Source organism: Onychostoma macrolepis, chromosome 01, assembly GCF_012432095.1.
Source record: "Onychostoma macrolepis isolate SWU-2019 chromosome 01, ASM1243209v1, whole genome shotgun sequence".
Lineage (NCBI taxonomy): Eukaryota > Metazoa > Chordata > Actinopteri > Cypriniformes > Cyprinidae > Onychostoma > Onychostoma macrolepis.
The window spans coordinates 25,953,220-25,980,149 of NC_081155.1; the positions used below are offsets into that span (position 1 = coordinate 25,953,220).

The 26,930-nt window shown below is 38.2% G+C and overlaps 1 protein-coding gene across 1 annotated transcript in view; it reads right to left on the bottom strand.

The window, feature by feature from the left end:
* Positions 1-26,930, bottom strand: part of vps8 (VPS8 subunit of CORVET complex) — a 143,956-nt gene that overhangs the window by 70,443 nt on the left and 46,583 nt on the right. The window contains exons 21-25 of the mRNA XM_058758450.1: positions 14,515-14,737; positions 14,341-14,430; positions 3,527-3,578; positions 2,507-2,549; positions 2,354-2,426 (exon numbers count right to left, since the gene is read on the bottom strand). Of these exons, the coding sequence (XP_058614433.1) occupies positions 2,354-2,426; positions 2,507-2,549; positions 3,527-3,578; positions 14,341-14,430; positions 14,515-14,737 (481 nt within the window). The remainder of the gene's footprint in view (positions 1-2,353; positions 2,427-2,506; positions 2,550-3,526; positions 3,579-14,340; positions 14,431-14,514; positions 14,738-26,930) is intronic.

The window sequence follows — 26,930 nt, forward strand, 5'->3', positions numbered from 1 at the left end:
TCTTTTAAAAGTGACCCGTATCCGATGTGTGCGTTTTACACTGAACTTGGTGAAACGAGCCAAAAATAGCATATGACATCACAAATCAATTTGAATAGTACATTGAGTTTAATTTATTGACATGGAATTCATATAGAAACGTTTTTAATGAAATAGTTACATCTATACATCAAAATAATTATATATCCTAGTACAAATTCTTCAGGACAGTGATGAACGCAGCTCCGCTGAAAGCTTGCCAGTGGAATAATACTCAGGTGGTAGATATTGTTAAGCATGTCACATCGTCTGTGTTTTTTTTTAGTAATTAAAACCAAATGCGTTCATCAGTGATTGTATATCAAAGGCAGGGACATGTTTGTGTGCATTTTATTTTGTGGTTTCAATGGAACGAACAGAACTGAAGCGCTCGTCCGTGCACGAGCCGTAACTGACAACAACAGCGGCAATGAGCACGAGCGTGATTTCAAAAGCAACACATTTCAGCGTCAGATCACGTTTTATGTAACACAAACGAACAAAATTAATACTCTGCTACTCAAACTAGAGATGTTTCATTTTTTACAGGTATGTCTGTACCGCGAAATGTTTAAAAAAACTCACTTTTCAATGACGTAGGAGTCGCATTTACAGGGGAAGATCTGATTTGTCCGCTTACACGGCAGGAGCAAATGCACGTATCTGATTCATATCTGATTTATTTCCACATATGAATGAGGCCTGAAACCGATCGGAGAATATCGGAATCCATGTGATTTTTTCCTGCTTACACGGTTGTGGGCCGTATCCGATCTGTGCCACATGGGAGGAAAAAATCGGAATTGGGTCACTTGAACCATGCAGTGTAAATGCGGCCTACCCGTGTTGTCATACTTTGAAAAAGGCCTATGCCTATTTTTTCAGTACTTTTTTTTTGTTTAGTTTTTTTTAAATTAATGTAAAATACTTTAATGTACAGTTGAGTTCAAAAGTTTACACCCCTCTTTCAGAATCTGCAAAATGTTCATTATTTCACCAAATAAGGGATCATACAAGGAGACTGGAAGAATCCAGGTTTAGGTTTTAAGATGGGCTGCATTTTTGTGTATTTGAATCCTTTCCAACAATGACTATATGATTTTGAGATCCATCTTTTCACACTAAGGACAACTGAGGAACTCATATGCAACTATTACAGAAGATTCAAACCCTCACTGATGCTCCAGAAGGACAAACCATGCATTAAAACTTTTTGAATTTGAAGATCAGGGTAAATGTAACTTATTTTGTCTTCTGGGAAACATGCAACTATCTTCTGTAGCCTCTGAAGGGCAGTACTAAATGAAAGAATATGATATTTAGGCAAAATAAGAAAACTGTACACATCTCCATTCTGTTCAAAAGTTTTCAACCCCCGGCTCTTAATGCATGGTTTTTCCTTCTGGAGCATTAGTGAGCGTTTCAAAATGTAATTTTTTAAGAAAATCACACAATAAATACAATTTTGTGGCTCGTAACAGATCACTGTAGCGCCTCTGTTTTGTTCATGAACCGATCATCTCTTACTCTTTACTAGTTATGGCACAAGATAATCATGAGTGTACATCAGAAAGTATTTTGTTTCAACCATGGAAAGACGTCAATACACTCCATTTTTCAAGTTCAAGTCCACCAACATTAATCTACTCTCTGGTCTTGTTTGTTTGTCAGACAAAATGGCAGATTCTGCGTTATGATTGGTCAGATTGCCTGTCAATCAAACTCTGCTTCAGGGTAAACGTAGACTCAATAGATAATGTCCTGGCAGAAAACCACCAGTACATTTCCCGTTTTTGATGTATTTTTTTCTTTCAGTGGGTATTCTCCAGCTCATCTTAAAACCTAAACCTGGATTCTTCCACATTCTCCTTGATTTATCCGAGAACATTCTGTCTTGTTTCAGTACAAATCATCTCTACACATCACTGGAGTAAACAACCCTGTCTGTCATGCTTTTCACTCAAACCTATAGAGTGTGACAGCACTCAATGTGTGTGTGTGTAAGAGTAGCTTTAGGTTGTGTGTGTGATCCATGTCCGTATTTAAGTTCCTCTGGAGGTTGTCCATCCCAGAACGAATCACTTGAGCACTTTGAATGGGCAACAAAGAGAAAATCCCTCTAAAAGCCCTACTGAAAGCAAACTGCAGAGAATACTAAACACACACACTTGTGCTTAATATAACTGAGGGAGAAAGAGTGGCGTGACTCATACAGACCCATACAAACAAAACAGATATAAGTGTTAACAGTGAGGAGCTGTATGGAACATGAGTATGTGACTGTTAACCAAACAATACACGTTATCTGCAATCTGGGTTTAATCAGACTACTTACCTGGTTTTTCACCTGAGGGACCAGATCTTCAGGAATGTCACCTAACGGATAGGCCCGTCCTGCCAAACAACAGCTGGCAGAGGAGAAGGAAACAGGTGTGTAATGGCATGCAACTATGTATGAGTGCAGTACTTATGCAGAAAGTCACCTCACCTAATGTACACCAGCATTTTATTTCCCATCACAACATGCTCATCTGAGGAAGGAAACGAATGGGAAAATGTTATTATGTGCACTTTAGTTTAGCATTAGCTGACCAGATTTAAGTAATGAAAGCCATTCTACTTCAGCAGTCAAAAATCTGTGGTATTTACACTGCTGTTATCTATTAATTATCTATTAATCACAGTGTTATTAGGCAAGTTATGTACATTTTGACCACAGTATGTGAAACTTGGGTTGGTTGGCATTTTTTTTCTCATCATTCTTTGTCAAATATCTCTTATGCAACATGTGAAGTCAGAAAATGTGTAAAAGAAATTTGAGTTATTGGGTAAATCTAAAAAAACAAACAAACAAAAAAACAAACAAACATTCATCTCATATTCACCGTCTAGGATTTCTAGTATAGTTTGGTTAAAAACTCAAGTTACGATTTTTTTTTTTTAAATATAAAAATTGTGATTTAAAATGCAATTTTAAAATAATCCAGGTTTGCTGTGTTTGTAGAGCTTAATTTGGTCAAAATCTTGTGATTATATATGAATATAGCTATGAATTACATTACATTTTATTACATTACATGTATGCATTTATTTATTTATAAATACAAATACAAACTATACTAAATAAGAAATGTTACTAAAATTTCACTATAAAAAAGCCAAGCTTGAGTATTCAAGAAAAATATTATAATAATTTAATTTTAAATTACAACTGTACAATTGTAATACTAATAATTAAAGCGGTCTAAATTTCTTCATTTTCAAATGTTAACTTTTATTTTGAAGGAAAACTGCAGGGAGCCCTTAAAGCTTCTCATTACACAATATTTGATTAAAGTCAAATCACTATTCCTGATTTATTTAAATTAAACATGCAGTCTTACAATTTTTAATGCACAATAAAAAAAACTGACATTTTCTGGGATAGCTTTTGCCAGCTCCTCTAGTTCAGCAGAGTATCTTGATGTATGTGGGAAGTGTTTTTATATTTGCTGGTTCTCTTTTCTACCTGTGAGAGGCTTTCCTTCACGGAGAGGAGGACCAATCGCCTGAAAGAGTTTCTGAAAAACCAGGAAAGAGAAGCAGTTCATTTTTATTATTTCTTACAAGTGAACATGAACATTAGTCACAGAACTAATTTATAATAATAAATAATTTTAACACTTCATCTTGGCTTCATAACTACTTAGCTATTTTCTAACAACCAGCAAATAAATAAATGTTAGCTATTAAGGAAAGTCACTTCAGAGACAGCAAGTAATCACAATCTGAAATAATTTTTTTTTTTTCCTCTGGAACGTTGTTCATGATACGACCAGAAAAAGACAGTAAATATGCTCTCTTTTGATTTCATCTTGACTTTTAACTCTCAAAGGGGTGGTTGACTGTTTTTTTTCTAGGCTTGATTGTGTTTATGGGGTGCAGTCAAACATGTGCTCATGCTTCGTTTTTTTAAAAACGCATTAATTTTCACATAATTTACCTTTATTCTACACTGCTCTGTCCCTTCTCTGATAAACACCCCGATTATTTCCTGGTTTTAATAAGCCCCTCCCTCAGAAATACGCGATTGGTTAGCTGGTCCAATGTGTTGTGATTGGCTAAACCGCCTCTAGTGCACGTCTGAATGTCCCGCCCCTCAGCTCAGCGGCATGTGCTCCGGTTGTATTGTAAACAATGGCGTCGTCTACATTGATTATCAATTTGAGCCCGATTGAGACGCAGATAATATTAGTGAAGAGGATCGCGCAGAACCTGTGCAAGCACGGCTTTTAATGGTATGTTTTTGTTTTTTTTGTTGTTGTCTCATACTTTTAGATACGCTGTTATTTGTAAGTGCTACTACTTCTGTTAGCTTTTAATATATGGTTTTATCCTGATTAACGCTTTAATACAGCACAGCAACCACACGCATGTGTACAACGTTTCTCATATCTGTGTGAAAATAAGAGTATTCACTGAGCTGATGATCTGAGAGAGAGAGATGCAGAGTGTGTGCAGAGCAGGGCGACGCTAGGAGCAGTATTAAGAACCACTGCTTTAGAACATATGATTTTGAAACTTGTGAATCCATTAGAATCGTTAGAAGACAGAATCGTGATTCATATATGAATAGATATTTACGTGCACCCCTAGTTTCCTCTTCCTCTTCTCTAAAGCAGCTCAGCATGGCCTCGCCCCTTCATTACATGTTCCCGAAGGCGGGGTTTATCTAGGTTCGTGACGTAACGGACCCGGGAAGTAGCTCGTTGTAGTCCCTACGAGCCGATTTTGTAGGCATTAAACTACCAGAATTTTAAAAGACAATATCTCTGTTTGCATTGAACTTTCAGTGCCGCAACTTTGCAGATATTGTTTATACTCAAAACAGCAACATTACACGCTAACTAACGTTAATAAAGTGAAAATCGCAATTAACCACCCCTTTAAGATAATCTAATTTTTATTTTCAGCAAACACACATAAATATACAGCATGTTGAGAGAGTTTCTCATATCGTGTAAAAGATGCACTATATCCAGCACTGTAGTCTACTCTCCCTCCAGACTCACAGCAGCACCTGCAAGACATGGTCACATAATCCAGCACAACACACACTACAACAAAGTGTGTTTGGTCAGTGTGTATGTGTGTAACATTTTGGCCATGAAACAAATGAGTCCCTTTCTCAGTCGCCTTTCATCTGGGGTTCAGAAGATTCCCCTGACAACAAGGCTTTCATCTTTTTTTTCTAGCTTAATAGTGAAAAACACACACACACACAAAAAAAAAACACACTTTATGGGAAAAACACACGTGTGGATCAAAAAATGTGCACGCACACACCCTTGATGTGCCCCCAGAGGCTTACCAGGTTCAATTGAGTGGTTTCTGCTTTGTGTGGCAATTATGCCATCAGTGCATTAACGGAAAAAAAAATTAAAAGCTGGAATGACTTTTGCCCAGCTTTTGACCCAATTTACAGTCTAGACAAGTCGACTAGTTGTCAGAGCCAGTCTTCAGATTTGGGAAGTTGGGGTTATAGTGCATGATGGGCACAGATATTTTAGCTTCAGTCCATGATTTCATCCAGTTGAAAGACATCTAAAATCAGCTAAAAATATTATTTATTTTCTAAGACATATCATAGCGACATATGATAATGTACGATGTGCTTCACACTCAGGGTTAGTTCAAATATGATAAACAGAAGTTCAAACATGCTTGTTTGACACACGAGAACCAATTAGACTTGTTCTCATATGTTACGCAAGCATGTTTGAGCTTTGTGTTTGAGGTTTGTTCTCATGCATCAAGCTTCAGTTGACCATAGTGGATGTGCTCAGTTTATGCGCGTTGATCATGTTTATATGCAAAATACAAGATTAACCCTCTGGTATTGTTCATTAGGGAGTAACACTTGTGTTGTTTGCGGTCAAAACCGAACAGCCGAAATGTACCTTTTTGTTTTTTTCAGTAAAATCAATGTAATATATTATTGTTCCATAATATTTTTTATTTTGTATTTTGAGAGAATTTCATGGTACTACTTAATATTTATGCAATAATTATGATCATCCCATTAATTTCCTAAAGGCAGTCATTTTTGACCGCGAACAACACAAGTGTGATTATTTTTTTTATGACCATTCAGCTTTTTCGAATCAAGTCCACAATTTTTTTTTTTTTTTTTTTGTGATCACACAGTGACTGCCATAAAAGTAACCAAGTTTCGTACCATTCCAATGAAGTTGTGATTTTTAAAAATTTGTAACTTTTTTTAAAATGACCGAACAACACCAGAGGGTTAAAAGCTCCTTCCACCAAAACTTTTGGTGTTTTGGTGATTTTGGAATTTCTTATTTTTGGAATGTTCAAGAAGAGATAGTAAAAGAAATCCATATGAATCTACTGAAGTCAACTGAAGAGACACGGTCGCTTTACAGGATAAACAGATTTAATTTAATTGAAGGACAGAATGCTCTCAGGGTTTGGAACGACATTAGAGTGAGTAACTGATGCATTCACTCTCAGGTGAACAGATTTAAAGGAATAGTCCAGTGGTTCCCAACCTTTTTAATTATATAATATATATATATATATATATATATATATATATATATATATATATATATATATATATATATATTAGTGGTGGGCATAGATTAATTTTTTTAATCTAGATTAATCTCACTGTAATCTTGGAATTAATCTAGATTAATCTAGATTAAAATGGCTCATTTGAATTCTGCCAAGTAGATAAGTAAACAACTAGCAGTCATCAAGAATTTAATATTGATAATAACATTGAAAACATTGTATGATTATTCCTTAAAGATAAGGTTTTAATAGTTTTAGTAGTAGTAGCCTATTACGTTCTGCCCAATGTCTTCAAGTGAAACCAAACTTTTATTTTGACAGGTTGCCGTGAGGATAGTTTTTCTCAAATGAAACGCTCGAATGCTAATGAAGTGACTCTTAGAGCAGTTCTGGAGATGTTGTTCATGTATTTATGTCCTCATTTAGTGAGACGACAGACGTTAATATCGCCGCAAGCGTCACGTGGTCTTCTGTATGAGTAGTGAACAAACCCGTGCGTCTGCGCCATACATTAACACAGAGACACACAGAAGTCATATTTAAATAGACGTTTTGCGGCTTAATATTTACAAATAGGAGTGGGAGTGTGCTCACTTGTGTGTGCGCTTACGTTTGTTTGTTTGTTTGTGTGTATGCGAACCGGGGCGGAACTCCGCTGTGCGCGCGATACAGAGAGCTCGACCATGTAACGTAGAGACAGAAATGACTTGCCGATTTCCATTGGGAAGCTTCTTAAAATAAATTTTCCTGAAGCAAACCCGGCGGCTTCATAGCTGCATCCATGTTAGCACGCATACACACAGGTTCAAGACTCGTTCTCGCCCCTACAGTGCTATTCGGCTAGGTATACATCCGCTAAAATATCAAGGTGAAAGTCATCATAGCTTGCGTAGTATAGACCCAGCTCCCAACCCAACTTTGAGAATAGATTAACGGCGATATTTTTTTTATCGCCCGATAAGAGTCTCACGTTAACGCCGATAACAGCCCACCACTAATATATATATTACACATACAGATGCATCTCAATAAATTAGAATGTCGTGGAAAAGTTCATTTATTTCAGTAATTTAACTCAAATTGTGAAACTCATGTATTAAATAAATTCAATGCACACAGACTGAAGTAGTTTAAGTCTTTGGTTCTTTTAATTGTGATAATTTTGGCTCACATTTAACAAAAACCCACCAATTCACTATCTCAACAAATTAGAATATGGTGACATGCCAATCAGCTAATCAACTCAAAACACCTGCAAAGGTTTCCTGAGCCTTCAAAATGGTCTCTCAGTTTGGTTCACTAGGCAACACAATCATGGGGAAGACTGCTGATCTGACAGTTGTCCAGAAGACAATCATTGACACCCTTCACAAGGAGAATAAGCCAAAAACATTAATTGCCAAAGAAGCTGGCTGTTCACAGAGTGCTGTATCCACAGTGCTGTGATATGGCCACAGCCATATCACCCTGCAGCCCAAGACCGGTTGCCCATGGAAGCTAAGCAGGGCTGAGCCTGGTCAGTACCTGGATGGGAGACCTCCTGGGAAAACTAGGTTGCTGTTGGTAGAGGTGTTAGTGAGGCCAGCAGGGGGTGCTCACCCTGCAGTCTGTGTGGGTCCTAACGCCCCAGTATAGTGACGGGGACACTATACTGTAGAAAAGCACCGTCTTTCAGATGAGACGTTAAACCGAGGTCCTGACTCTGTGGTCATTAAAAATCCCATGACACTCATCGTAACGAGTAGGGGTGTAACCCCGGTGTCCTGGCCAAATTCCCTCCACTGGCCCTTGTCTATCATGGCTTCCCAATAATCCCCATCCACTTGATTGGCTCTATGACACTCTCTCCTCTCCACCTGTAGCTGGTGTGTGGTGAGCGCACTGGCGCCGTTGTCCTGTGGCTGCCGTCGCATCATCCAAGTGGATGCTGCACACTAGTGGTGGTTGAGGAGAGACCCCCTCCCACATGATTGTAAAGCGCTTTGGGTGTATTGCAATACACATTAAAAGCGCTATATAAATGCCTCATTCATTCATTCATTCTGTATCCAAGCATGTTAACAGAAAATTGAGTGGAAGGAAAAAGTGTGGAAGAAAAAGATGCACAACCAACCGAGAAAACCGCAGCCTTATGAGGATTGTCAAGCAAAATCGATTCAAGAATTTGGGTGAACTTCACAAGGAATGGACTGAGGCTGGGGTCAAGGCATCAAGAGCCACCACACACAGACGTGTCAAGGAATTTGGCTACAGTTGTTGTATTCCTCTTGTTAAGCCACTCCTGAACCACAGACAACATCAGAGGCATCTTACCTGGGCTAAGGAGAAGAAGAACTGGACTGTTGCCCAGTGGTCCAAAGTCCTCTTTTCTGATGACAGCAAGTTTTGTATTTCATTTGGAAACCAAGATCCTAGAGTCTGGAGGAAGGGTGGAGAAGCTCATAGCCCAAGTTGCTTGAAGTCCAGTGTTAAGTTTCCACAGTCTGTGATGATTTGGGGTGCAATGTGTTTTTTGAAAACCAAAGTCACTACACCCGTTTAACAAGAAATTTTGGAGCACTTCATGCTTCCTTCTGCTGACCAGCTTTTTAAAGATGCTTTTTCCAGCAGGATTTGGCACCTGCCCACACTGCCAAAAGCACCAAAAGTTGGTTAAATGACCATGGTGTTGGTGTGCTTGACTGGCCAGAAAACTCACCAGACCTGCACCCCACAGAGAATCTATGGGGTATTGTCAAGAGGAAAATGAGAAACAAGAGACCAAAAAATGCAGATGAGCTGAAGGCCACTGTAAAAGCAACCTGGGCTTCCATACCACCTCAGCAGTGCCACAAACTGATCACCTCCATGCCTCCATGCCAATTGAGTAGGGTTGTTCCGTTTCGATACTAGTATCGGAAATTCCACCGATACCACAAAAAAATCTGCCATCGGTATCGGCGAGTACTTGAATCCATGTACCGATCCGATACCATTCTTAAACAAGATCTATAGTTATGCCCGCTAGCTTTGCTTAACGCTGCAAATCGGAAATCAATTCTTCTTCGCTGCTCAGAATGCAAACACAGGAAGTTGTGCACAAGCAACCACTATTTAGAGCAGCAAAGAATAAATACAAACGTGGTAGCACATTGCCAGTAAATCACTCGCATATGCGACTAAATCTTCACCCTGGGCGACTAAATAGTGTATAATATTAGCCACTGGCTAATAAATGCTCAGATTATACTCGCCAGTGTGTTAGCTGGAGGCTATGTATAAGTTTAGCACAGATATATTGTCACTCGCTGAACACTCTGACCAAGCGCTTCAGAGTTTCACTCTCCGTCAAGCGATCTGGGCTATTTTTCAGTTCATCTGAATGAATGCGCAGCGCACCTGTATTTGACGTACCGTAAGCTCTAGTGTGAGCTTTGCTTTTCGCCGTCGCTTTGCTTTTTTTCCTCACATGCAAAGGGAGAGAGAGAGAGAGAGAGAGAGTCTTATGTAGCGCGTCAATTCTGCTTGGTATGTAAACGATATTCTTTGTTGTATTTTCCTCTCAGAATAATGGAGTTCCTTTGGAATTCTTCATCTTTTAAGAACTGCCGGGTTCTCCGGTAGTAGGCGGAGCTAATGCGCAAACGACAATCTCATTGGCTGGCGCCACCTATAATCATCCCTGTTTTGATTTCAGCAAATCAGTTCAAGCTTAACGCAGACAACGTGATTAATATTCATGAATCCAGCAGCTCGTTAATCCTTAGTGCGTTTTATATTGTTCTTAGTAGAATTCATAGTATGATTATTATCTTATCAGTATTATTGATAGTTCCCCCATTTTTAGAGAAACACTGAATGACCAAAAAGCACCACCACCAGTTCAGTTAAAATGACTGTATTCATGGTTACCAAGTTTTAATTCTAATTGCTAAAGTTATATCATTAAATAATACTGATTATCATAATACATTTATAATGCTTCACTGACTGATGTTAAGAGTGTACTTTTAGATATTTAAATAGATTTTAAAAATGGAATGCCATTTTCCAAACATTATATATTATATTTTTTTGTTTACTCGCCAGACTATCTATCTATCTATCTATCTATCTATCTATCTATCTATGGTGAAGCACACCATAAAATAATTGTATCTATTCATACAGATCTAGTAGTACATACAGCTGTATAACCAGATACACACCCAGGTATCGGATCAGTACTCAGTATCGGCCGATATCCTGAGCTTAGGTATCGGAATCGGTATCGGGAAGGGAAAAAGGGTATCGGAACATCTCTAGAATTGAGGCAGTAATTAAAGCAAAATGAGTCCCTACCAAGTATTGAGTACATATACAGTGAATGAACATACTTTCCAGAAGCCCAACAATTCACTAAAAATGTTTTTTTTTTATTGGTCTTATGAAGTATTCTAATTTGTTGAGATAGTGAATTGGTGGGTTTTTGTTAAATGTGAGCCAAAATCATCACAATTAAAAGAACCAAAGACTTAAACTACTTCAGTCGGTGTGCATTGAGTAAGGAATAATTAACGACGGGCCGTTGGATTATTAGAAAAATAATGCACACCCGAGGTGGTGATGCGGTCATGCGGTGTGCATTATTTTTCTAATAATTAAACGGACCGAAGTCAATTATTCCGCATATACTACAGTTGCCACACCTCAAGACATCGATCAGATGATATATTTCAAGGCATTCGTCCAGTATTTCTACTTAAATCGCTATTGTGAGTACGATTATTTCTTCCGCATCTCAGCCAACGCCTCCGTTGCTAATTCCAAAACGTCATTTTAAACCTAGTAACGGAGGCTTGAGCCGTTGATTAATGCAGTTAATACAGTTAATAACTAAGTTATGAGAGAGAGAGAGAGAGAATTACCTCTGCACGTCTCTCAATAGTGTTCAGCAGCAATGTCTCTAGTTATAGTGAAACTTAGTTCCTTTTGTTCACGAATAGCGCCGTTGTTGTTACGCTTGTGAGAAGTCATGTAGTTTTTAAGTTGTTTACTGATAAAATCGTCAGAGTAGCGCTAACAACAAATAATTGCACACCTTAGAACGTTCAGCCAATCAGATTCAAGCATTCAACGGCCCCATAGTATAAATTTATTTAATACACGAGTTTCACAACTTTTCCACGACATTCTAATTTATTGAGATGCACCTGTATATGCAATAATAATATTAATTTTTTTGTCTCTTAGAAATGCACATTTGACATTGAGTTGACAGTAGTAGTAGTTTGAGTTAGGATGCAGATGTAAATTTATGTTCATTATCAAAATCAGTAACATCTGTAAAAAATTGTAACAACCTCCTTTTTTAAATGGTGAAATTAAATTTTTCTGACTGCTTGAGTTTTATTAAAATGAATCATTGTTCTTCCATAGTAGCATACATTTACATCATGATAATGTCTCAGTTACGTACGTAAGCCTCGCTCCCTGATGGAGGGAACGGAGACGTTATGTCGTGACGACATTAGGGGATTCACTTGGGAGCCCCAATCACCTCTAACTTTAAGAGAAAACGCCAATAAATATTGGCTAGTGGATTCTGCATGCCTGAGCCACTCCCAGTGCATACGGGTATAAATAGGCGACAGGTGCATCCACTCATCAGGTTTTCCGCTGAGGAGCAGAGACCGTGTCCCTGGCAACCAGTGATGGTTCAAGATTGTGGCATGGGGACATAACGTCTTCGTTCCCTCCATCAGGGAACGAGGGTTACGTATGTAACCGAGACGTTCCCTATCTGTCGGTCACTACGAGTTATGTCGTAACGACATTAGGGGTCCATGGAAAGCGCCACAACCTGAATTCCGTCACAACCTTAGGCGTGCAAATGTTGACAAGCAAGTGCTTGACAGACAAATGCCATGCAAAGGTCGCAACCTTCCCATTGCCCCAGCGCAAATTCGCTGACCTTGGTACCCACAGGGACCAGAGGAGAGTACATCACTGCTGGAGATAGCCAAGCCGTTGTTCCTTTCCCCACAGAATTTCTTAACAGAAGGGATTCTGACCTTCAGAAAGATAGCTTCAACTCTTGCCTATTTGTTGTTACAGCTTGGCAGTAACGACGGGGAAGCAAGCCTTCTGGAGAAGGGCGCTACGGAGGCCACATCCTGCCCAAAGGGAGGTGACATGTGGAGATAATGATATGGACTGACCCAGCCTGGAGCTTCTCGGTGAGAAGAACACCAGTTCGTGAACAGACTCCACTTCAGTGCATAGGCTTGCCTTGTTGAAGGAGCTCTAGCCTGAGTGATGGTGTCTACCACAGCCTGTGGCAGGCCACTCAAGTCTGCCACATCCCGTCCAGGAGCCACACATGGAGGTTCCACAGACCTGGACACGGGTGCCATATGGTGCCGAGCCCCTGAGAAAGGAGGTCCTTCCTCAGAGGAATGTGCCAAGGAGGGGCTGTCGCGAGGAGCATGAGTTCCAGAAACCAGGTCTGGGGTGGGCCAAACCAGAGTTAAAACCACACATACAGCACCTCAATACTGTGGTATAAATGCAACTATTTGGTTTCTAGATAGCCTTTTTTCTATGAAAAACAGTAGCCTAGTCTAAATACATTTAGTATAAATGCACAAACGCTAGCCTATGTCTTAATCACAAATATACTGTAATTACATTCCATTACTCCTTTAATACATTGAATACGTCTACATTAATATAATACATTTTAAATAAATATCCCACATTTCTGCCACAATACCATGGTGCAGTTAGTGTTACTACAATCCATGGTAAACGATGGCAATTTGTAGATTGAAAATCCTTCTGACTGTATTGCTGCACATAGTGTTTTTCTGCTGTTTGTCAGCGCTGTTTTATCTGGATTTAAACTAGTTTATATCAGTTGACTGATATCGACTGATACTAGTTTATATCAGTCATTTGTGCTCTTCGCTGAATTCAAGCGCTTCTCACAGCGCTGTTTAGTGGTTGCGTGATCAATGAGTAAACACATCTGATCTAGTCAGCTCGCTCTGCGCTGCGCCGCTTTGAACCGAGCAGATAAATGGTCCGTGTGGCGCGTTCAAACGAGTAGCGCTGTTTTGTTCCGCTTTTGGTGCATAAACATTAAAATCGAATATTTATTTATTTATTGAATATTTAAATCGAAATTGTTTTATTGAGGAAGATTATATGACTATAATTATAGTTATCGTTTTATTGCCCAGCCCTACCTCAAAGTATATCTGCTTCCACGCCCCCGCTGTGAACTCTGGCGCCCCATGTGGCCCCCAGTTTGGGAACCACTGAGTCCACCCAAAAATGAAAATTTTGTCATCATTTACTCACCCTCATGTTGTTCCAAACCTGTAAAGTTTCTTTCTTATGTTGAACACAAAAGAAGATATTTTGAAGAATTTTTGAGGAATCAAACAGTTCTTGGTCCCCACTGACTTCCATAGTATGGAAATAAATACTAATCAAAGAGTTTGGTGGTCCAGGGTGAGTAAATGATGACAAAATTTTAATTTCAGGTGAACTATCCCTTTAATAGACCTAACGTCACTCACTTCCAACTCATGCTGTAGTCTGTACAGGCCAGACCGAACACGTCTACCCATCAAGACCAGATCTGAATGTGCTTGGCTCGTTTTTTCTCATCATGCATCTTTTAGCAAGTTTCTATGAGTCTGTTAAGTTCAGAATGACTGGAAAAGTCTTGTATTGTGTGATCTTCAGCCGTTTAGTGTATTGAGCACACTATCATACCTCCATGGGGCTGATGTAGTCGTTCATGCCACTGTTGAAGACGTAGATCATGGCATCATACAGCTGGTTATCCCAGCACATCTGCACCACCTACAAACATCCAGTAGACATATGCTGACTTAAGCAGTACAGATGATGAAGAGCTGCTGCTATAAAGCGTTTGCTCACACACACCTGTTGTATGTCCAGATTGGTGATGTCCATATGGACCAGGCATCCCTCCACACTATCCATCATGCCATTCTCCTGGAAGTAGCTAAGGAGGTCTCTCATGACGGGTGCAGTCAGACAACCAATCCTCTCGCTCAGAATGTAAGGCTCCAGACTCTCCAGAAACACACCCCTGGCCACTGAGTTCTCCACTAGCCGAGGGTAGATCTGGTTAAACAGTAGGTCCCTGAGCAGAAGAGAGATTGTTTTAAAAATGAGATGGGTTATCACACCCATATGGACCAACATGAATAAGGAATTTTGTGTGAACAATTTTCAGGAACACTTATTCACTATTAACTACGACAGTTCCCTCAATAAATTCCTAATTTGCTGTTTATTAATAGTTAGTAAGGTAGTTGTTAAGTTTAGGTATTGGGTAGGATTAGGGATGTATAATAAGGTAATATAGAATAAGGCATTAATATGTGCTTAATTACTACTAATAAATGGCTAATATTCTAGTAATATGCATGCTAATAAGCAACTATTTAAGAGACCTTAAAATAAAGTGTTACCCAATTTTCCTATGTAGATTTTGCATCGGGTTCTTTTGGATCGATTTGTTGGATTGAAATTTATTGCACTGACCAACCAAAAGCTCCATGGTTGCCCTCTATGAGGTTTATTGATTTATTTAATTTTTTTTGCCTTCAAAAAGTTTCACTGATTTGACAACACCTGTAGTGTTTCAAATTAGTTATTTTTATCCAAGTATTGGTTATTGCTCCTGTGCTCAGACATTTGTGGTACTGTAGTAAAACAAACATACTAAAAGAACTTCATAGGGAAATGATAATCTGGACATAGAAATTTTTATACCCTATAACAGTAGTCCCTTTAGAGATACTGTTCTCATACAAATGTTCCTATAGCGCTCCATCATTCGTTCAGTGTAGTTCAGTTCAGCTGTCAAGACTTTGTTGCATTAAATCGCATTACTTTCTAACTTTTATAGATAAGAATATAACTATAAAAAAAAAAAATGTTGGTCATGTGCTGGGGAAACATATCTTAAATACTTGAAAAACACACATCTACTAAATCAGCTGACAGTAAACCATGCTAAACTATATGCTTATAAGTTTGTTAGCAGCTCACTATGTGTTGTCCACATTGTAAGAGCTTTTTTGTCCATATGTTTTATTCATTGTCCAATATTTTCATTACCAATTTTTATTGATTAGTTATTGCAGCCCCAACTTATATACTTCTATACATTTGAATTTCTGTTATAAACTTCAACTATTTTAATATTTTATGAATTCATGAGCATTTTAAATCAATAATAATTTATAATTTGGAGAATATATTTTATATTGTGCCATAATTTTTTCACAGTGGGATCATTAGTTCTTTCACTTACAAAAGATTGAATTGAATAATTGTGCAGTCTTGTCTTTTTTTTCTCAGATTTTTGCTTGGAATTAAAGGTTGTAGTGCTGTGATTCATTGCTGAGCTCATTAATTTGGTTCATGTCTTAAAACCCTTTACTCTTGAAATGCCTACAGACAAAGTGAATGGGAAAAATACTTCCATAACCAAAGCCAATGAGACAGTGGGTGGATAGTTTTGCATTCTATGTAAAAACAATGGGTCCGTCCAAATACCCACACTTGCGGTTTTGGCCACTTGAGAGCATGTGCACACAACAGGAAGTAAGTGTGTAAAACTGTCCCAGGTCTTAAAAACGCCAAAGTGCAGTACCCTTAATGCATGTTCTATTAATAAATTGTGATTGCCAAGATCTCAGTGTAAGTTAAATATTAATAATAATAAATAATAGTAATAAAACAAAGTGTTGTACATTTTATTGGTGTAAAGATGAGTATGTGTGTTTTGTACATGTCCAACTGCTTTTTATCACTTCATTAGAAGCACTACAAATTAAATTGTTTATTAAACTGAAGTTTATTTTAAAATGTAAAGTATTGAAAATCAAAATGAAGCTCTTTAAACACACTTGTAAACAAGTGTGTCCCATCGGGCAATGAAAAATTCTACACACATTTGTGGTCTTCATGCCACTTGAACTTGGGCCAAACACAGGAAATACGTCAAGCGAGTAGACAAGTGGTTAAGTGCAAAGAATGTGGATATTTGTACAAGCCCATTAAGTACAAAACACAAAAGGCGGCACATGACCTAAACATTTTAAATACAAAAGAAATGCGAAAATCATATAAGGTTTTCATCCATCTTCAGTCTACAAATGTTAGCAAAAATTCCACTTTCAAAAATCAACCACAAATGATCTGTTTATATAGATCATTTTAAAGTCAAGTGTTATGCATAAAGCACATGGGCAGCTAGTCTCTCTAGTGCAGAGGTCTGTCACATGCTATTGGCGAGCTCCCTGATCAAAGTACAAACACCGAACAAAGCAGTTTTAAAATACACATACAAACTATACACATCCTTCATTATAATGCATTAGTGATCGATTTGAAAACTGACATATAAAATCTCATAGTATTCTCCATCACTGAATCACTGAATTATGAAATTTAACAATTAATATCCGATTCAAAAACAGCAAATATCACACAACACTAAAATTCAAAGTCTGTATAAACAGCATCTTTTTAAAAGCTGAAAGCATTTACTAAACAAAAAACATCACTGCTGATTAACTGGATGTGCATTTAAAAACAAACCTACTGTGATAAGAGCTTATCAGTTACTGACGCGACAGTGCACCTGAAGTGTGAGAGAGGAACAGAACTCTACCAGAAAACAGGAAGTGATGACAGGGATTAAAGTCTCTGTGGAGACAGCATGATAGTAACTCTAGGCAGTGGGACTGTAAAGCTTGAGTAGAAAGGCAATGAATATATACAGGTGCATCTAAAAAATTTGAATATCACGAAAAAGTTTTTTTTGTAACATTTCAAAAAGTGAAACTTTCATATATTCTAGATTCATTACATGTAGAGTAAAACATTTCAAAAGTTTTTTTGTTTTAATTTTGATGATTAGAGCTTACAGTTCATGAAAGTCAAAAACTAATGTCCATCCAAATTAATTATAGGTAGGACACTGGAAATTTGGCAATTAGATGTTATAGTAATGAAAATGATCTACATTAAAAACATTGTGGGCTCAAACTAGATTTTTACCCCTATTTTGAAGTTACTGTACTCCGCTTTTGCATTGTCTGCAAAAAGTGAGAAGTCACACCAAGGCAAAAGGCAGTAACTTCCACATTATCGATATTTGGTTGCTGATCACCATTTACAAAATCTTTACATTAACAACTTTATAAAATCTAGTGATCATGGGCTATCTCATATAGGCTACTGCATACAGTAATGTGACTGTATTAATGTTTTTTTTTTTAATTTATTAAATTTTTTTTTGTGACCGTAACAAGCAGGCTATAAGTAAAATGTGACTGTTTTGCAACCAATTTATTTGCAATGCTCAGTAACGTAAAAGAATGCTAGACATAGCATAATTGCCTTTATATTGACTTGAATGAAATAGCCTAACCTAAAACAACGACTTGTGGATTAATGTGAACGCCAGCAAGCAGGAATAATGCTCAGAATGCTTGTGGATTAAACATCTCCGACGACGTTCGTCGCCATGGATTGATTTTTATCGGGTTGCAAGAAAAGGTAGGCTATGGATTTAATTGCGAAATGTTAGTAGGCTACTGATTTTGGGATTGATAATGCTACATGCTACGGCATTGAGTCCATATGCATCCAACTAGAAGTGACAGCCTGGTGAATAATCTGCATTATAAAAAGGAAAAAAAAAAAATCTTTAAAGGTTATTCATGACTACGTAGCCTATTGCTTCCAAGATACAGTGAGGAAAATAAGTATTTGAACACCCTGCTATTTTGCAAGTTCTCCCACTTAGAAATCATGGAGGGGTCTGAAATTGTCATCGAGGTGCATGTCCACTGTGAGAGACAATCTAAAAAAAAAATCCAGAAATCACAATGTATGATTTTTTAACTATTTATTTGTATGATACAGCTGCAAATAAGTATTTGAACACCTGAGAAAATCAATGTTAATATTTGTTACAGTAGCCTTTGTTTGCAATTACAGAGGTCAAACGTTTCCTGTAGTTTTTCACCAGGTTTGCACACACTGCAGGAGGGATTTTGGCCCACTCCTCCACACAGATCTTCTCTAGATCAGTCAGGTTTCTGGCCTGTCGCTGAGAAACACGGAGTTTGAGCTCCTCCAAAGATTCTCTATTGGGTTTAGGTCTGGAGACTGGCTAGGCCACGCCAGAACCTTGATATGCTTCTTACAGAGCCACTCCTTGGTTATCCTGGCTGTGTGTTTCGGGTCATTGTCATGTTGGAAGACCCAGCCTCGACCCATCTTCAATGCTCTAACTGAGGGAAGGAGGTTGTTCCCCAAAATCTCGCTATACATGGCCCCGGTCATCCTCTCCTTAATACAGTGCAGTCGCCCTGTCCCATGTGCAGAAAACACCCCAAAGCATGATGCTACCACCCCATGCTTCACAGTAGGGATGGTGTTCTTGGGATGGTACTCATCATTCTTCTTCCTCCAAACACGTTTAGTGGAATTTATGACCAAAAGTTCTATTTTGGTCTCATCTGACCACATGACTTTCTCCCATGACTCCTCTGGATCATCCAAATGGTCATTGGCAAACTTAAGTCGGGCCTGGACATGTGCTGGTTTAAGCAGGGGAACCTTCCATGCCATGCATGATTTCAAACCATGACGTCTTAGTGTATTACCAACAGTAACCTTGGAAACGGTGGTCCCAGCTCTTTTCAGGTCATTGACCAGCTCCTCCCGTGTAGTTCTGGGCTGATTTCTCACCTTTCTTAGGATCATTGAGACCCCACGAGGTGAGATCTTGCATGGAGCCCCAGTCCGAGGGAGATTGACAGTCATGTTTAGCTTCTTCCATTTTCTAATGATTGCTCCAACAGTGGACCTTTTTCACCAAGCTGCTTGGCAATTTCCCGTAGCCCTTTCCAGCCTTGTGGAGGTGTACAATTTTGTCTCTAGTGTCTTTGGACAGCTCTTGGTCTTGGCCATGTTAGTAGTTGGATTCTTACTGATTGTATGGGGTGGACAGGTGTCTTTATGCAGCTAACGACCTCAAACAGGTGCATCTAATTTAGGATAATAAATGGAGTGGAGGTGGACATTTTAAAGGCAGACTAACAGGTCTTTGAGGGTCAGAATTCTAGCTGATAGACAGGTGTTCAAATACTTATTTGCAGCTGTATCATACAAATAAATAGTTAAAAAATCATACATTGTGATTTCTGGATTTTTTTTTTTAGATTATGTCTCTCACAGTGGACATGCACCTACGATGACAATTTCAGACACCTCCATGATTTCTAAGTGGGAGAACTTGCAAAATAGCAGGGTGTTCAAATACTTATTTTCCTCACTGTATCTAGTCTTTACAGTGCTTTGTTATATGGAGCTGTTTGGTAGATCACGATCTAATTCGTTTTTCTACACCGTAATTTAAATGTGACAGACTTTACTGGACAGTAAAAAAAAAAAAAAAAAAAGGCAGAACACTGTATAACTCCAAGCCGTAACCGTAACTTCATTTTGATGTGCAGTTAAACAAAGGCCGAACGCTGTAACTCAATTTGAGAGTTCCAAACAAAGTGAAAGAGCCGTAACTGTTGTTATACGGTGTTCTGCCTTGGTTTCTGTGGGGCTTTTCGAAGTTAAGGTTGAGACCACCCATTATTTTCTGGGCAAAACAACGAAATTGACTCAAGATACTTATGCACATGATAAAGGATGTCTTGAAAGTCCCAAAAATCTCAATAACTGATTTTCGACCAAAAGTTACGGTCTTTTGCCTTTGCACGGCAGTATGCATGTATGTATGTACAGTCATGGCCAAAAGTATCGGCACCCTTGGTCAAAGAGGGTTGTGAAAATTAATCTGCATTGTTAATCCTTTTGATCTTTTATTTTAAAAATTCACAAAAATCTAACCTTTCATTGGATAATAAGAATTTAAAATAGGGGGAAATATCATTATGATATAAATGTTTTTCTCTAATACACATTGGCCACAATTAACGGCACCCTCTTAGTCAATACTTTTTGAAACCTCCATTTGCTAGGTTAACAGCTCTAAATTTTCTCCTATAATGCCTGATGAGGTTAGAGACCACCTGACAAGAGATCAGAGACCATTCCTTCATCCAGAATCACTCCAGACCCTTTAGATTCCCAGCTCCATGATGGTGCTTCTTCTCTTCAGTTCACCAGGGTTCAGTACGGTTGGAAGATCCAAACATGGCCCATTATAAGATTTCTAACAAAGTCAGTCACTTATTGATTTTTTTTATCTGTTGGCATTTGATAGAATCCATGATGTCATGTGTCTAAACAAGATGTCCAGGGCCTCCAGCAGAAATATAGGCCCACAACATCAAAAATACAGAAGTATATTTCATTGTACATATGGGGTACTTTTTATCCCTGTGTTCACCAAACCCATCTTGAGTGTTTGCTGCTAAAAAGCTCATTTTTTAAGTTTCATCTGACCATAGAAGCCAGTCCCATTTGAAGTTCCAGTCGTGTCTGATAACTGAATGTGCTGGAGTTTGTTTTTGGATGAGCTAGGAGAATTTTTCATGAAACCCTCCCAAACAACATGTGGTGATGTAGGTGCTGTTTGACAATTTTTTTTAAAGGTTTTCTGACCCCGAGACTCAACTATTTTCTGCAATTCTCCAGCTGTGGTCCTTGGAGAGTCTTTAGCCACTCAAACTCTCCTTCTCACCGCACATTAGGACGATATAGAGACACGTCTTCTTCCAGGCAGTTTCCTAATATTTTATGTTGATTGGAAATTCTTAATTATTGCCCTGATAGTGGAAATGGGAATTTTCACTGCTCTAGCTCTTTTCTTAAAGCCACTTCACCAATTTGTGAAGATCAATTATCTTTTGCTGCACATCAGAAATATATTCTTTGGTTTTTCTCATTGTGATGGATGATTAAGGGAATTTGGGCTTTGTTTTCCCTCCTATTTATATTTCTGTAAAACAAGAAGCCATGGCTGGATAATTTCATGTTCATAATCACCCTGGAGTGCTCAAAATTGTGAATATGAATGGGAATATACTTCAGAGATACTTTACTCCTAAGAATTTCTAGGAGTGCCAACAATTGTCTCCAACGTGTATTTGAGGAAAAACATTTATTTCATAATGATATTTCCCCCCATCTTAGATTAGGTTAGATTTTTGTGAATTTTTAAAATAAAAGATCAAAAGGATTAACAATGCAGATTAATTTTCACAGCCGCCTTTGATCATATTTACCAAGAGTGCCGATATTTTTGGCCATGACTGTATGCATGTATTCTATATGAATATATTTTTAATTTATTTATGTGATAAAGCTGAATTTTTAGCATCATTTGGTCACATGATCCTTCAGAAATCAATCTAATACTCTGATTTGCTGCTCAAAAAAACATTTATTATTATTATGTTGAAAGCAGCAAAGTAGAATTTTTTAAATATTTTAAATAGTAAAAATATTTCAAAATTGTACTGTTTTTGCTGTACCTACTTTGGATCAAATAAATGTAGGCTTGGTGATCAGAAGAGGCTTCTTTAAAAAACATAAAAAATCTTACCATTCAAAAACTTTTGACTGGTATTGCATGTGAAGAGTTCAGATGCAACAGCCTCTAAGTGCCGTTTGAAATTTTGTTCTAAAATTAGCATTTTTCTCAGGCTCCTGCGCGCTCAGGTTTGTTATTTCAAATGTAGACACGCTGCAAACACACACACTGCACACTTCTGCGATGCATTGTGGCTCTGACAAGGTTTTGTTTTGTTCTCCATGCCATAGGTGCAGATTTACATTTGTTCCGGTCGGTGCTCACTGTTCACACTGCATAACGCACACTTGTAATATCTGAGAGAGAAGGGAGAGAGAGGGACAGCATCCAGTTTTGTTCACATAAAACTGGACGCACCGGCGGCGCTCTCTCTCACTCAAATAGTGAGGGAAATCCACCTGCGATCCAAGCGGAGAGGTTAGGCTACTTATGAACTGATATGCACTCTGCAATAATAACGTGATCGGTGCCTATGGTCCACGCTGATAGCTGTTCTGGGGCGGTTTTTTAGTTTTCATCTCCATAAACATATATATAGCAGTAAAGCTAATACAGTGGCTGGAAATCTGTTCATCCTTTGGTTCCTCATGCTTCCCCATCTTCATAGAGAACGCGTTTCGTGGTTGCTTTGGAAAGAAGTTGGAAATGGCACGGCCACGATTTCCACGCATTTTTAGACGCTGTGAGCAGGGAAATCTATTTAGACCACCTTATTGTATTAATTAAAATATCGATATTTGGCACCAGATATTGATTCTCGTATCGCATGGAGAAGGATCACGATATATCGCCATATCGATTTATTGTCCCACCCCTAGTCTGTGTGTGTGTGTTTACACAAAGGCATTCAAAAGTTGAGGATCAGGAAGATGTTCAACGTTTTAAAAAAAAAAAGTTTCTTATGCTCATCAAGGCTGCATTTATTTGATCAAAAATACAACAAACTGTGATATTGTGAAACATTATTTCAATTTCAAATGATTGTTTTCTATTTTAAAATACATTGAAATATTTGTTAAAAAAAAAATTCTGTGGTGACTCTATATTTAAAAGCCATTATTTTGAACATTAAATAGGCCTAAATTGCAAATTATAAGACTTCTGTTTTTGTTCATCATTTATTAATAAGAATTATAGAGCATGATCAATCAAACAGTTAATAAATTAAACATAAAAATTGTCACAAATCTATTATAAAAAATAAAAATAAAAAATAACATTTAGCTTTGGCTTAAATTAATCACAATATAACTTTCAGAACTCAAATCTTTGTCCCTAGCACAAACAGACATACAAAGTGTTTTGAGAAACTAGATGGCAGAAAAATAAAACAATAGCTTTTTGACATTTTTAGATGTCAAAAAAGGAAACAATTCACAATTACAGACTGTGAAGCCATGCTCAATCAATTTTTCTGACAAGTGCTCTGACAGCTTCTCGTACTGTAGCTATGGTAATGCAGACACAAGATGTTGCTCTTCGCATGCACAGAACTTTTGTTCAGAACTAGGGCCATATTCAATAAGGTAAAATAAAGCATACAATTCCCACTTCCAACACTTCCATTCTGAGCCAAAGACTCCATCATTATGAAAAATAAATAAATAAATCAGAATCAGCTTTATTCGCGAAGTGTGCGCAAACACACAAGGAATTTGTTGTGGTTTGTAAGAAGCTCTTGGTACATACAGTATCTCACAGAAGTGAGTACACCCCTCACATTTTTGTAAATATTTTATTATATCTTTTCATGTGACAACACTGAAGAAATGACACTTTGCTACATTGTAAAGTAGTGAGTGTACATCTTGTATAACGGTGTAAATTTGCTGTCCCCTCAAAATAACTCAACACACAGCTATTAATGTCCAAACCGTTGGCCACAAAAGTGAGTACACCCCTAAGTGAAAATGTCCAAATTGGGCCCAATTAGCCATTTTCTCTCCCCGGTGTCATGTGACTCGTTAGTGTTACAAGGTCTCAGGTGTGAATGGGGAGCAGGTGTGATAAATTTGGTGTTATCGCTCTCACTCTCTCATACTGGTCACTGGAAGTTCAACATAGCACCTCATGGCAAAGAACTCTCTGAGGATCTGAAAAAAAGAATTGTTGCTCTATATAAAGATGATGTAGGCTATAAGAAGATTGCCAAGACCCTGAAACTGAGCTGCAGCACGGTGGCCAAGACCATACAGCGGTTTAACAGGACAGGTTCCACTCAAAACAGGCCTTGCCATGGTCGACCAAAGAAGTTGAGTGCACGAGCTCAGCGTCATATCCAGAGGTTGTGTTTGGGAAATAGACGTATGAGCATGGTGGTGGGAGTGTCATGGTCTGGGGCTACATGAGTGCTGCCGGCACTGGGGAGCTACAGTTCATTGAGGGAACCATGAATGGCAACATGTACTGTGACATACTGAAGCAGAGCATGATCCTCCCTTCGGAGACTGGGCCGCAGGGCAGTATTCCAACATGATAACGACCCCAAACACACCTCCAAGACAACCACTGCCTTGCTAAAGAAGCTGAGGGTAAAGGTGATGGACTGGCCAAGCATGTCTCCAGACCTAAACCCTATTGAGCATCTGTGGGGCATCCTCAAATGGAAAGTGGAGGAGCGCAAGGTCTCCAACATCCACCAGCTCCGTGATGTCGTCATGGAGGAGTGGAAGAGGACTCCAGTGGCAACCTGTGAAGCTCTGGTGAACTCCATGCCCAAGAGGGTTAAGGCAGTGCTGGAAAATAATGGTGGCCACACAAAATATTGACACTTTGGACATTTTCACTTATGGGTGTACTCACTTTTGTGGCCAGCGGTTTTAGACATTAATGGCTGTGTGTTGAGTTGTTTTGAGGGGACAGCAATTTTACACTGTTAAACAAGCTGCACACTCACTACTTTACATTGTAGCAAAGTGTCATTTCTTCAGTGTTGTCACATGAAAAGATATAATAAAATATTTACAAAAATGTGAGGGGTGTACTCACTTTTGTGAGATACTGTACATACATAAATTATATATATATATATATATATATATATATATATATATATATATATATATATATATATATATTAGTGTTGGGCGTTATCGGCGTTAACGTGCTGCGTTAACGTGAGACTCTAATCGGGCGATAAAAAATATCGCCGTTAATCTATTCTCAAAGTTGGGTTGGGAGCTGGGTCTATACTACGCAAGCTATGATGACTTTCACCTCGATTTATTTTTAAGAAGCTTCCCAATGGAAATCGGCAAGTCATTTCTGTCTCTACGTTACATGGTCGCTCTCTGTATCGCGCACAGCGGAGTTCCGCCCGGTTCGCACACACACAAACAAACGTAAGCGCACACAAGTGAGCACACTCCCACTCCTATTTGTAAATATTAAGCCGCCAAACGCCTATTTAAATATGACTTCTGTGTGTCTCTGTGTTAATGTATGGCGCAGACGCCGGGTTTGTTCACTACTCATACAGAAGACCGCGTGGCGCTTGCGGCGATATTAACGTCTGTCGTCTCACTAAATGAGGACATAAATACATGAACAACATCTCCAGAACTGCTCTGAGAGTCACTTCATGAGCATTCGAGCGTTTCATTTGAGAAAAACTATCCTCACGGCAACCCGTCAAAATAAAAGTTCGGTTTCACTTGAAGACATTGGGCAGAACGTAATAGGCTACTACTACTAAAACTATTAAAACCTTTAAGGAATAATCATACAATGTCTTCAATGTTATTATCAATATAAAATTCTTGATGACTGCTAGTTGTTTACTTATCTACTTGGCCGAATTCAAATGAGCCATTTTAATCTAGATTAATTCCAAGATTACAGTGAGATTAATCTAGATTAAAAAAATTAATCTATGCCCACCACTAATATATATATATATATATACACACATGCATATCTGACATGAGAACAGAAACATTTAAATAAGACTTAACAATAAATAATAATGTGTATGAATCTGAAACAGAAGATTTATGTACTGATTTGTGCATTATTTACTCTATACAGTCATGGCCAAAAATATTGGCACCCTTGGTAAATATGATCAAAGAAGGTTGTGAAAATTAATCTGCATTGTTAATCCTTTTGATCTTGTATTTAAAAAATTCACAAAAATCTAGCCTTTCATTGGATAATAAGAATTTAAAATGGGGGGAAATATCATTATGAAATTTTTTTTTCTCAAATACACGTTGGACACAATTATTGGCACCCCTAGAAATTCTTATGAGTAAAATATCTCTGAAGTATATTCCCATTCATATTCACAATTTTGAGCACTCCATGGTGATTATGAACATGAAATTATCCAGCCATGGCTTCCTGTTTCACAGAAATATATCAATATGAGGGAAAACAAAGCCCAAATTCCCTTAATCATCTATCACAATGAGAAAAACCAAAGAATATATTTCTGATGTGCAGCAAAAGATAATTGAGCTTCACAAATTAGTGAAGTGGTTTTAAGAAAAGAGCTAGAGCAGTGAAAATTGCCATTTCCACCATCAGGGCAATAATTAAGAATTTCCTATCAACATAAAATGTTACGAAACTGCCTGGAAGAGGACCTGTGTCTATATCGTCCTAATGCGCGGTGAGAAGGAGAGTTTGAGTGGCTAAAGACTCTCCAAGGACCACAGCTGGAGAACTGCAGAAAATAGTTGAGTCAGACCTTAAAAAACCTTAAAAAAAATTTGTCAAACAGCACCTACATCACCACATGTTGTTTGGGAGGGTT